Genomic DNA, 13,478 nt, shown 5'->3' with positions numbered 1-13,478 from the left:
GTATGAAAACACCACACTGTACCCCCAAAGTGCATCAATGTACACAGTTACCATTCAATAAAAAAAAAAAAAAAAAATTTTCACGACAGGTTAATTTCCAGGGACAGATCTGCTGACTCTTGACAGATGCATGGCCCAGTTGTTTCTTTTTCCCTTGGTGTTTAATTGTTTGAGCAGGGACAGTAAAGAGAGGTTGGTAGCCCTGATTGATATCTGAGGTGCTGGGTAACCTCAGCAAGTTGCTCTGCTGTGTTGGTCAGTTATTGGTCAGTTACGAGATTTGTCAGGGCGGATCACTGCAGTCTGATGTTTACCCTCCTCTGTGGCCCCACACCGTAGGGGACCTATAACCTCTAATCATAGCTGCTGGGGGAACCGAATCAGAAAATGTGTACCCTGGGGTCTGACCTGACAAGGAGCTCAGTGGTAGATCTTTTTGCTTTTATCTATTCCATCTCCCCCCCCCCCCACCTTGATCGTCTTCTTTTAAAACAGCTTTAAGTTAACAGGAATGTTTTTGTTACTTGTGTGTATATGTGTCTGATCATTGGCAAACCTTGATCTCTTTACATGCTTTAGCCTCATCTGTAGGGAAGCAGAGGGAGAGCTGGTCAGGGTTTTAAGTTTCAGCTTTGTCAGTGATTGACTGGCTTTGACCTTGGGCCTCAGTTCATTCAGCACAGCAGCAAAGGGTCTGGGAAGAGGTGAGCCCTTGGATCTCTTTCAGCTATAAAATTCTCTGAAGTGATGAAGGCTTTATGTTTGGAGGATGGTGTTTGAATAATCCCGGGCTTGACCTGTGGAGAAATGAAAAACCAAGTTCACTCATGTGTACGTTGGCTCGTGGTCTGACCCTCTTACCCAGGCTCCCAGTTCCTCCTGCCAGTCTCAGAGGGGAACAGGCAAAACATGTGAATGGCTCGATGTCACCTGTCAGTGCTGTTCTAAAGACCGCCTGAGAACAGCTTTTTAGCAGGTTACCCAGCTGTGTAAAGGGAAACAAGTAAGCAAACCTGGCCCAGCCCGGAAGGCTGCAGGGAGGACTGTCCAGAAAGGGTGTTTTTCGTTTCAGAAGAGTGATCCCAATGTTGTTTCATTTGTCTTTCACTCAGATGAACTGATCGCCTATGAATTGACGAGAAGGGATGCAGAAGCAAACAGAAGACCCCTTCCTGAGTTGGTTCGAGCCAAGATACCATTTAGTGCCTGCCTTCAGGCCTTTTCTGAACCAGAAAATGTTGATGATTTCTGGAGCAGCGCCCTACAGGCAAAGTCTGCAGGCGTGAAGTAAGTGTGTATGTGGGGGCAGTGCGTGAGGAGGGGCTTTGAGAAGTGGCAGCGGTGGTCGGGGAGTGGAGAGCAGGAAGTATGAGTCTGTGCGTGCGTGTTCATGTGTGGTGGGGTGGGAGTCTGATTCACACGCCCTGACTGCCATTGACTTCCCTTGTGAGACCTGCCCCAGACAATAGGCTTATGCTTTATGTTATGTGCTAGGGAGGCGATGTCTACTTTTGAAATGCAAGGCTGTGGTTTACCTCTGTTGGGAATTTCCCTTTCCCTTGTCCTCTTTCTTTGTCTGTCTTCTTTTGCCAGGAGTGTACAGTCAAGAAATACTCCTTACCCCCAAATAGCAAGAACAATATTATTAATGAAGAAATTACAGAGCTTCGTAAGGCAGGCTTCAGTCTTTAAACTCACTGTGATGTATTTTAATTCCATCATAACGATCAGGCCTAGAACTTGGTTGACTGCTCCTAGTTGGAGACTAGGAGCCCTGGAGCATCTCCAAGTGGACAGACAGGCCCTGAGCACAGCTCAGATGAGCTCCCGGGGTTTAGTTAGATGTGCTGTTTTTGCCTTGTGAGGCTGGTTGTCGGGTCCATACATTTTTTTTTCTCTACTTGATGCCTCAGTGATTTGTTACAGCCAAGTCCTTGCCAACGCACTTGATACTGTTGCATTAAAAAAAGTGCTTCTAGTGGCCTAAAATGAAGGGAGGTCTGAAAGTTTGGCTCTGGGAATTTCTCTACTTTTAGATATTCTTTGACTGCCTTTCTTGAAGAGGGTGAGATTGAGCTCATGGTTGATGTAAAGGGCTGAGCAGAGAGAAAGGGCTACTCCTGGCTCCAGTAGCAGTCAAACTTCAATCAGTTATTCTCTATGAAACACATCCATTGATTTCCCTTTGTTCCACACTATAGACTTAAAAAATGATAAAGCTGGCCGGGTGCGGTGGCTCATACCTGTAATCAAGCACTGTGAGTGGCCGAGGCAGGTGGATCACTTGAGCTTAGGAGTTTGAGACCAGCTTGAGCCACAGCAAGACTCCATTTCTACTAAAAATAGAAGAACTAGCCAGGCTTTGTGGTCAGCACCTGTAGTCCCAGCTACTTGGGAGGCTCAGGCAAGAGGATTGCTCAAGAGTTTGAGGTTGCTGTGATGTATGATGCCATGGTACCCTACCCAGGGTGACAGAGTAGGACTCTGTCTCCAAAAAAAACCCCCCAAAACAAAAATAATTCATTTCAAATGCTAATATAAGCCACTTTTTCTTAAAATAATTTTTAAAAGCTCCATATCCAAAGAAAGATGAATAGCAACAGCTCATTCAGGTACCAGTTGTTCATTATTGGGTAAGTTTTCATTCAAGGACTGCTCAGTTGGGGTGCGTGGTGTTTGTGTATTGTGTGTGTGCCTGTGTGCACGTGTGTGTGTGTCTTGCAGATAATAGTTGGTGATCTGAAGCATTAAATGTGACAGGTGCACTTTATTGCCAGTTGGAGACGTCTTTGGGCAGCTAGAAATCTACCCACTGTCATAGCAGTGGAAGCAGCTTCTTTAACCATTGACAGTGGGTTGGAGATTCCTCAAACATTTAGCTTTCTCTCTTTGTGCTTTGTGTTTTGGGAGCTGGGAAGTGATTGTGGGTCCCAGGAGCCTAGGAAGCCCCCAGTGTCAGGTGGGAGCTGTGGAGTGGGGGTATCTTCATTTGCCTTTCCCATAGCTGTCCCTTTCCGCTCTTCAGAAAGAGGCCTGGTCTCTTAGACATACAGGCTGTGACATACTCTCTGGGCCTGCCTTTCTCTGTGTGTGCCCTGCCAGAAAAGAGCCTTCTCACCACTTGGGAAGGCCCATCTTTAAAATGGAGCTGGCAGGTGTTATTAGTTTTCCACAGACAGCTTCTCTGAGCCCAGGACTAGTGGTCAGGAGTCAGGATTCTTTTCCTGTGTTCACCTCCCACCTTGTCTTCTGTCCTGCAAAGTCACCATCTCCCGTCCTTTCATCTGTAATGGAGGAATGGTGCTTGTTGACCTGAATTTCTCCTACCGTGCTACAGAATATTTAGTTGTAAGCAGTGCTGACATAACTAGCAGGAATCCTTGAGGAGGGGTTTCAATTTTTCTTAGTCCTTCAAAGGAGATATTAAATGTGCTTTTTGCCTTTTTCTCTATATACACGCCCACTCTTGTATATACTTTTTATATGCATGAAAAGATTTGTGCTGAGTGTGTCTCACAATAGTAGGTGAAATGGTCCGTGTGGGAAAGAAAAAAGCAATATCAAAGGTAATGAAGCAACTAGTGTTTACTGTACATTTATTATTACCAGGGCATGTGTTTAAACACTTGCATTAATTGTCATATTTAATCTTCTTAGTAGTGTGAGGCTGGTACCATGATTTTCTCATTCTACACGGCAGATGTGGGATTTGTTCAGGTCTGATGGAGCTCACAGCTAAACCTCTCACTGCCTGTTGTGTGTATCCCGACATCCTGTGGGCTTGGCTGCTCCTCATCATGGTTTATCACATCTCAAATATTATCTTTGGAGAAACCAGTACAGCGGATTTCCTAAAGGATCTCTTCTTTTCATTTCCAGCACTGCAGGCTGCGACTCAGCCTGTGTTTTGTTGATTTAGGGACTTGAACTTTTCTTTTGTTAGATCTGGAGCCTAAAAGACCAGGAGAAGGCAAAAAGTATCCTAATGATGTTGGTGCATCTTGGGTCAGTATGTGCCCGACACAAAGACTCTTCCATTAAGTGATCCTCTGCAGACCGTGTCTGGGAAGAATATTAGTGTTTTGAAAGTTCATTCACCCGGCAATGTGATTGCTCACTTAGTGTATGCTAGGTACTGGGTGGAACAGGACCTATTTCCTGCCTTTGAGCAGCTCACAGATTAAGGGTTGGTGGGGGAGTTTTTTACTTAGCTGTTAACCATGAAGGATTAAGTAAGATAAGCCACACACAGTGCTTCTGACGGTCCCTGGCAGAGTAAATACAAGATGATGCAAGCGTTGTTACTATTATCTTTATCTTTTCTCCCTGTTTGGGGGCTTGTATTATGTAATTTGAGTGTGGTCAATTATTTTTGACATATTTAGTGGAAAGGGTAGAACTGTCTTTTCTTCTAATTTGCCAGGTTTTCAATACAATAGACAATATTAATGCCAAGGAGAGGTACAGTTTGTATAGTTACTCTTTTTTTTTTTTTTTTGAGACAGAGCCTCAAGCTGTCCCCCTGGGTAGAGTGCCATGGCATTACAGCTCACAGCAACCTCCAACTCCTGGGCTCAAGCGAGTCTCCTGCCTCCGCCTCCCAAGTAGCTGGGACCACAGGCGCCCGCCACAACGCCCGGCTATTTTTTGGTTGCAGCCGTCATTGTTGTTTGGCGGGTCCAGGCTGGGGATTCGAACCCGCCACCTTAGGTGTACGTGGCTGGCGCCTTAGCCAGTTGAGCTATAGGCGCGGAGCCTGTATAGTTACTCTTAATCAAGTTTTCATGATACTTTTGCCTTAATCATAGTTAGTGACAAATTGATGCATTTTAAGTAATGTTAATAGGTTCTCACAGACAATGCGATGATTTTGTAGAACCTGGTCTAAGCCCTTTATGTGTCTCCACTCAGTTCTCCTAACAACCCTTTGAAGTAAATTGCTATGAGTCTGTCTAGCCCTTTTTGAATAACTTACATTCTAATACTCTTTATTAAAAATATATAGCTTTCAAGAAAAATTTTAGTTCTGGGGTTAATTTTAGCAATAAATGAGTGAGCAGAGCATAATTTATAGCATTGCTGGATTTAAGTAGCAAACTTGATGCTCTCAAACTGCAATAAATAAATAAATGCAGGGCATTACTTTCGAGATGGATTTGGACAGATATGTATTGAGCCGTTAGTACATGTGGATAAGCTATAGTGGTTACAAAGATGACTAAAGAATATTTATCCAACAGGACAAATAAAACGTGGTCACCATCTGAACCTGCTTTCTGGTACTCTTAGGTGGGTAGCTACCCATCACCAAGTGGTTACATTAGCCCCACCCCAACCTTGAGTCCCTCCCACTACGATGTCACCAGCTGAGACTTCACCCAGACCCTGACCATGAGTATCAGGGCTCCCAAATTACATTTCAGAAAAGATTGGTTTACTAATGACTTTCACTGTTATGTATTTTCCAGATTTTAAGTTTGACAAGGAGGTCAAAAAGGTAACATTTTACATCAGTTGAAAATATCATAATACCAGATGGAGTTTGTTATTTTTGGTACAGCTGAGGACTTGTCAGCATTTAGATAAGAATGATGTTTATTACAGCTTCTCAGAAGTTAGGAGAACCTAATTAGAGATAGTATATAATTTCTGGAGAGTGAGCCAGAATAATAACAGGCTGATGAGGCTCCTCTCTGATAGGATGATAAAGCTGCTGTTTTCTTTATGGTGTTGCCTTTGTATTGTTACTGAAGGGAGGATTGAGATAAGCCACATGATATGCCTCCTGTCATTGCCTTTACCTTTCTGCCAACCTCGTGATGAAGAACTTTAGATACAGAAATTTTAAATAACTCGCCTGGGGTAAAATACAGGTCAGTGACAGAACAAGTCAGTGTCCAGGGCTTCATGGACACTGGTTCTTCCCTGACAAAATAGTCCCCCTACTTCCTTCGGTAAACACAATACTTTCTAGAGTGGCAAGTGGTCACATCATTTCATGACCTCTGTGCAGCTCTCTATTGGCAAATCCTTATTGTAGATGTGAAAACAGAGCCTCTAGGAGGGTCTGGGATTTGCCTGGATTTGCAGTGAATGAAGTGATATATTCAGGACCTTTTTGACTTTTTTTTTTTTGGTCCAAACCCCTGTACAATGGCATCTCTGCTACACTAGGGGGCAGCAGTGCACTTGCATTTGTTTTCTGAATTCTGGGTCCAAGCCTGCTGAATAGGAGGCAAAGTGGGCTCTGGGGGAAGGGTGTTCCACAGTCTTTTATTTTCAAAGTTACCTGTGATACCTGTCAACAGCTTGTTTTCTTTTTAATAAATATGTACCATACTCACAATCAAGTAGAGCTGACTGTTAAAAACAAGATGATAAACATGGAGTGAATGAGCAGAAACGGACGTGCATTTGGTATACAGGTGAAAGGTCTGGGCATAAAACCATCAAATCCAGCTCCAGGCAATTCAGCATTTCTTTAAGTTTTCAGAGAACTTAAGCTGTTGCTCGTAAGTAATTAATATTAAACTTAAAGACCCATATTTAGATATTTTGGGTACTTCCATATATGTGTATATATACATGCACACACACACACACACATACACACATGTTATGGGGTGTCTGAACTATGGACTTAGGAACAGGAGTATTTTAATGTAGTGGTTCTGTGGAGGAGTGGAGGAGGGGGCGTTTCAGGATCACTTGGGGAGTTTTCCCAAACCTACACATACAAACATAAGGCATCCATGCCCATAAACGCAAATATATATGCTCAATTCTTACAAGGATTTTTAGAAAAGTAAATGGTTGACCAGCCTGAGTAAGAGTAAGATCATGTTTCTACTAAAAGTAGAAAAACCCACTGGGCATGGTGGCAGGTGTCTGTAGTCTCAGCTACTTGGGAGGCTGAGACAAGAGCATCATGTTAGCCCAGGAGTTTGAGGTTACTGTGAGCTATGATGCCACGACACTCTACTCAGGGTGACAGAGTGAGACTCTGTCTCAAAAAAAAAAAGAAAAGAAAAAAATGTTTGGAACGTGCTTTCAGAGATGTAAAATGCCACAGCAAAGTACAAGTACTGATTTTGAAATGACCCCAGTCTTTCCCAAGGCACAACATTCTCCCATGTTAGGCGTTTTCTTCCAGTGAAGAGGCCTGGCTGACTGCAGAGTGAGTGAGTGTCCGTGGGCATGTCTGTGTGTGGATGCTCCCCCTCATCCGTTCAGTCACTGGGACAGCCAGGTGCGCCTTGGACAAAGCTTGTGATGCTTCATGAACTGTGCTGACAATTCTTATTGCCTTGTGTCATTGATATATCCCCTTGTGTTTCCCAGAACATCTCGCTTTGCCTCATTCCCTGAGTACTTGGTAGTGCAGATAAAGAAGTTCACTTTTGGTCTTGACTGGGTTCCCAAAAAATTTGGTAGGTATCTTTTGCATGCTTTTGCTTTCAAATTAGCTGTTTAAAAAACATGGCATGTGAAAGAGCCCATGTAGTTGGCTGCCACCAACAGTTCCATTTCACTCTTTTTTCCATCCTTCTTGCCTTTCCAGTCATATACTCTTTCCCATCAGAGTATATGATAAGCACCCATGATAAAAATTACCACCTGCTAACCCACCCCTTCAGTCATGGGTTCTGGAATGATTGGATTCTAGCTGTGAAAACAGAATCCTTACACTGTTGATGAAACAGTACTTCCCCAACTTTACCACGCATATGAATCACCTGGGATCTTGGTAAAATACAGATGCCAGTTCAGCAGGTCCGAGATGGGCCTGAGGGTCTGTGTTCCTAACAAGTTCCCACGTGTTGCTGCTGCTGCTGTTGCCGCTGTTGCCGCTGGTCCAAACCGTGCTTTGAGTGGCAGGTGATTGAGGACATTGTCTCCTCAGCCTCCAGGGCAGGCAGGTGTGGCTAATGACACTCACTTAAATCATACAACTTTTATTAATATTAAAATAGAAGTGTCAGTTGCATTGAATAATCAAAAAAGGGATGTGATTTTTCGTCTTATTTTGCTTTCTTCTTGTTGGCTTTAAAGGCCCTGGACCATTTTTTGAGGTTAATTTTCCAGACAGTGCATAAAAACCCTACTCTACCACAGTGATCTAATGTGAAGGAGGTTATTAGGTGATCCCAGGGATGTGGAAGAATGTATAGTTTCTTAAACAAGTTCCTCAGGCTGTTCACCAATCTTTTGATGTTTCTTTGTGTTTGAGCATGTAAGAATAAAAACAAAACAAAACACAACTCAAGTCTTAACAGTGGGTAACTAAATACTTGTCTGAAGGGAATAAGTCAAAAGGATGTGTAGTTGGCTAGAGTGATTTCCTAGAAACCCACAACACTAACAGTTATGTGGCACCTGTTTGCCAGATGAAATCGTGCTGGCCTGTCAGGAGCCCCTCGCTTCCCTGGGGGGATAGGTTTGGAAGGAGGGGAGAGGCAGAGGTCAGGATGGTGATCACTCAGTTTTCCTTCCACAGACCTGACAAGTACCTGAGAGAGAAAACTGACTTATTCTAAAGGCCTCAAACTACTCGGGAAACAGTTTTCTTATTTTTCTTTGTCCTTGAAATTTCTGTAAAAGACCAAAAATTTGAATCAGGTATCACTGATTTGCTGAATTAAAAGGAGCCTCAAAGATTTTTTCTTTTTCTCTTGAGGAGCAACTGTGTTGATTTGGTTGTTCAGACTTGCATTGATGTTGCTGCCCCCTGAAATTTAGATTTTTGTTTTTAAACTAAATTTTGTTTTTTGGGATGGTTGTTTTAAAATAGGATGGGATATATGTACCTGGCATCATAACTGATTTCAGGGATGGTATTTTCAGGTTTTGTTTGTTAACCCAAATAACACCTCCTGCACCAACATTTGAACACACATTTTATTATTTCATCTGAATATGTGCAGTACTAAATCTTGACAGATTACCACACTGACAGATCTTGAGTAAGTCAAGATAATAACAGCTAAGCCAAGAAGTTAAAAAAAATGTACTCTAAAGGGTAATACAGTTGAGGCCAGGCACAGTGGCTCATGCCTGTAATCCTAGCACTCTGGGAGTCCAAGGTGGGTGGATTGCTTGAACTCAGGAGTTCAAGACTAGCCTGAGCAAGAGCAAGAGCCTGTCTCTACTAAAAAGAGAAAAAGTAGCTGGGCATTATGGTGGGCACCTATAGTTTCAGCTACTTGGGAGGCTGAGGCAAGAGGAGCACTTGAGCCCAAGAGTTTGAGGTTTCTGTGAGCTGTGATGCCACAGCACTCTACTGAGGGTGACATAGTGAGACTCTGTCTCAAAAAAACAAAAACAAAAAAACATGTTTCTAGCTATCTTGGTCTTGCTTGCTTATTCTTACTTTGGAGAAAGACAACAGATGAAGACATTTTTCGACCATAAGAATCAGAATAGCAGGCTCCGTGCCTGTGGCTCAAGTGGCTAAGGCGCCAGCCACATACACTTAAGGTGGCGGGTTTGAATCCAGCCTGGGCCCGCCAAAACAACAATGATGGTTGCAACCAAAAGTAGCCAGGCGTTGTGGCAGGCACCTGTGGTCCCAGCTACTTGGGAGGCAGAGACAGGAGACTTGCTTGAGCCCAGGAGTTGGAGGTTGCTGTGAGCTGTGATGGCACGGCACTCTACCCAGGGGGATAGCTTGAGGCTCTGTCTCAAAAAAAAAAAAAAATCAGAATAGCAGAAACATGATGCTGACGTTGATTAGCTGATGCTCAAGGGGGTGACAGGGAGCACCGGGATCTGTGTCAGACTTCTGAGCACCACTGTGAGAGGGAAAGACGAGCTCCAGAGGCTGTTGCTGTAGGAGAATGTGCTGCCGCATCCTGTCTTTCAAATAAGCTGGCCATCTGGATTTTCAAATTAAACCTTTTGATTTAAAGACTAGAATTCATTGCTAACATTTTGAAACATCAAATAGAAGGTGTCTGGGCCACAAATGGTCTGTGGGCTGCCGATGTGTGACTTCCAGCTTAGCCGACTTGTTCTCACTCTGTGAAATCCTGCTGCCTGCTATACTTTCCCCAAGGTCTGCATTAGCATCTAATTAGTCTTGATGAATTTGCTGGTCCAGTGTTGTATTCCAGGGAACTGGAAAGCACCCCTTAGCTCTACCTAGACCAGTGGTTCTCAACCTTCCTAATGCCATAGTGTATTTTCATTGTTAAAAAGGGGTCGCGACCCACAGTTTGAGAACCGCTGGCCTAGACTGTGTGTAGGAGTTAGCAGTGCTGGTGTATACTGAGGTGACTGTGGGTTTCTGGAGAGTCCAGTGAATACTCCATCTCTCATTTTGCAGATGTTTCTATTGATATGCCAGACCTACTTGATATCAACCATCTCCGAGCCAGGGGGTTACAGCCAGGAGAGGAGGAACTTCCAGACATCAGCCCCCCTATAGTCATTCCTGATGACTCAAAAGGTACTGTCTCCCGCCCACCTGCCTCTGTAGGAAGAGTCACTTTTTCCTACCAGTCTGTTGCTGCCACCTCCACCCATCAGGGGTCCCTTATCTGTCTTCCAGGGATTATAACCTACTATAGACACAGAAGGGAGGCACAGCTGCAGCTGTAAACTTAAATGTTGTAAGAGGCACAGACCCATTAGAGTAGTTGAAATGGACGGTTTTTAGGTTATGTTGCTTCTGGTCTTGACTTCCTCCCTTCCGTTCTCTACTTCCCCCAAATGGGAGGAGAAGCCCGTGTTTACCCCCTGTTGGGAAAAGAAAGAGTGTGTTTCTAGCAGGTTCTTAGTCCAGGGAGCCGAGTCATTCTGGGGAATACCTTTGGACAACCCTTAGGGGCAAGTCAATAGAGTGTGTTGGTTTTAAAAATCTTGACAGCATCTCTCCTCCACAGCTCTGTTGCTGCTTCAAGCAAGGGAGGTGTTTGAGTTTATCTTTTATCCATGACCCTTAAATTGGTTGTTGTTCAGAATACATAACTCTTTAAAGGAAAAAGACATGCAAAAGAATAATGGCCCCACCTTTGTGGGTTTAAAACTAGTGTCAGAAAAATTTTGGTTTAACTTTTAGGTCAGTTATTCTGATGAGATCCATTTTATTCTGGTTTTGTTTGCTCACCTGTTTACTAATGAGTCAATTAGGGAACATCATTAGTAACAGTGGAGCACTCTGGGCCCCTTTGTCAAGGGTTTTCCATCACTTGAGCAGTGTGTGTTGTTGATGACCATGGCCAGGTGCAAAAACAGAGTAAGGGGAGTCTGAGGAGAAGGATAAGATTCAGACAGGCATCTGTGCTCTGTTCCCTGGGTCACATATCAGGTGTCCTCAAACTACAGCCTGCAGGCCATATGCAGCCCGCCTAGGACATTTATCTGGCCCGCTGGGGGCGGGGGGTTTACAACTGCTGCCTGTCCTGCTTAGCAGCCGACTTGTCCTGGGGCCTGCAGTCCGGCCCTCCAGTGGTCTGAGGGACAATGAACTGGCCCCCTATTTAAAAAGTTTGAGGACCCCTGGTATAGGAGGTTCATTAAAGGGGTTAAAGGAAGAAGAGGTCAGTATGAGCATCAGAAATACAAGAGGGTTTACTAGTACTGCTCTGGCTTTCTTGATGGTCATACTAGAATCTTTGCCTTGTAATTGACTAAGTTCTTAGAAATATAGGGAGAGAAATTATTTAGTTCAGTGAGATAATTATCAGAACATTATGTTTTTATCTGATCTAAATGGCTAAAACTTGTTATTTACTCTCATTACCGTAATGACTTCATGTTTGCAGGCTGGGTGGTCTGTGTGGTGGGTAAGGGGCTGAGGATTGCGTGGGGGTTCCCTGTGGGGTGCGGGGAGTGTAAGCTGGGAATGTCCTGGATGGAAAGTTTTTCTTTCTCTAAATCTCTCTGACGTGGTTTGGTCTTATTTTCTGTCCTCTCCCTTAATTTCCAGATCGCCTGATGAACCAATTGATAGACCGTATGTATCTTTAAAACGTCTCAGTGTCCTACTGTTGTCATTAGCCTGACACCTTTGTCTGTGAGAGTTCCATAAAGAGTTCGCGTTGTCCCATATGTGTGTATGTGCAGCCTTCCCTGGTCTGCGAGTTGAGTACGCAGCAAATATAAACCAGTGACATGCTGATTAGGTGAGCCGTGTGGCTCAGGGTGGTAACTGTCAGCAAGAGAGCCAACTAGCCTGATGTTGGAATTTTGGCTGTAACATTTTTGAATATGAGGCAGGAGTAATTTACTTACCTTCCCTGCACCTCCAGTTTCCTCATGTGTGAGTAGGGGATAATGATTTCCTTCCTCTCTGGACACGAGAGCAGGCCTCTTTCTGCAGTGATGGCCTACAAGTTGAAAAAGTGGGCAGTCACCTTTTCTGCTCCCGACGTCAGACCTGATGAAGACACACAACTGCACAGGTCATGGGAGCATTGATTCTCTCAGGATATTATAATAGTTTGATGGGATTGTTTGTTGATTTTATAGCCTTTTTGTTCCTTACTCCTATGTGAGTTGATACTCTTGTTTTTCTAGAAAGAACACTAAAAATCCTCTTTATCTGAGTAGATGTTAATTAGAGGAAGAGGGAGTGTTTAACACTAGATACTCAAACTGAATCTTTTTGTTTACCGAGTCTTTCAAGAGACTTGTTAATTTCGGAGTTTGAATGTTACAGGCTGCAAATGATTGATGGTATAGCCTGGACCTTCTTGTCGCCTTTCCTAAGTCAATTATGATTTTGCTGAAGGTAGAGTCAGCAAAGGGTCCTCGCTGTTGGACAGTCTGCTATGACCTTAACATGTGGCTGGGTAGGGTTAAGGGGAGTCTGGGACAAACCATCACCACTGTAAATCATCTAATTGTAATAATGACTGATAAAATTTCTGAATACTTTCCACATTGCATTTATTATTCTGTACGTACTTTGAACAGTCTGTGCCTTTACTGTTCATATAAGGTCACAGATCTCACTTGATTATAACAGTAAAATTGGCAGGGCAAATGACTTTCTGCAGATGATAAAACTGAGGGTAAAAAGGTTCAGAGATCCAAGAGCTGGGATGAGAACCAGGGCTGGGAGAAAGCATGCTTTTCATGCCACTAGCCTTTCCCAGCATGTAAAAAGTTTTCAGATTGCTATGATCTTGCAGAGAGCTGGCTTGCAGGATCACACCCAGGCCAGGTGATGGGGCCTTGAAGTTGCCCTGGAGGCGTCTGCTTCTGACCGAGAGCACGCAGCCATTACCCTGTATTACTGGACGTGGGCATGCCGTGCTCAACAAGAGGAAGTAGAACTCAGTCACTATCTGTGATTGACATTCCCACCCTACCTTTCTCAGACCTTTTTTTCAGTGATTTTTTGTTATATTAAAGATGATTTTAAAAAAAAATAAGTGCTTAACGTCATCAGGCAATTTGATCTTTGCTTAAGAAACATCAGGTTCATGACCGAAAATAAACATCATCTTGGAACTTTTCTTTTTTTTTTTTTT

At 43.7% G+C, this 13,478-nt stretch overlaps 1 protein-coding gene across 1 annotated transcript in view; it reads left to right on the top strand.

The window, feature by feature from the left end:
* Window positions 1-13,478, top strand: part of USP13 (ubiquitin specific peptidase 13) — a 154,386-nt gene that overhangs the window by 113,335 nt on the left and 27,573 nt on the right. The window contains exons 13-16 of the mRNA XM_003794274.2: window positions 1,113-1,287; window positions 7,342-7,430; window positions 10,325-10,447; window positions 11,930-11,956. Coding sequence (XP_003794322.2) covers window positions 1,113-1,287; window positions 7,342-7,430; window positions 10,325-10,447; window positions 11,930-11,956 — 414 coding nt within the window. The remainder of the gene's footprint in view (window positions 1-1,112; window positions 1,288-7,341; window positions 7,431-10,324; window positions 10,448-11,929; window positions 11,957-13,478) is intronic.

This window comes from Otolemur garnettii, unplaced genomic scaffold (genome assembly GCF_000181295.1).
Source record: "Otolemur garnettii isolate 467f Iridium unplaced genomic scaffold, OtoGar3 scaffold00078, whole genome shotgun sequence".
Lineage (NCBI taxonomy): Eukaryota > Metazoa > Chordata > Mammalia > Primates > Galagidae > Otolemur > Otolemur garnettii.
Note: the sequence above shows the minus strand (reverse complement) of the source record. Positions and strands in the feature narration are given on the sequence as shown.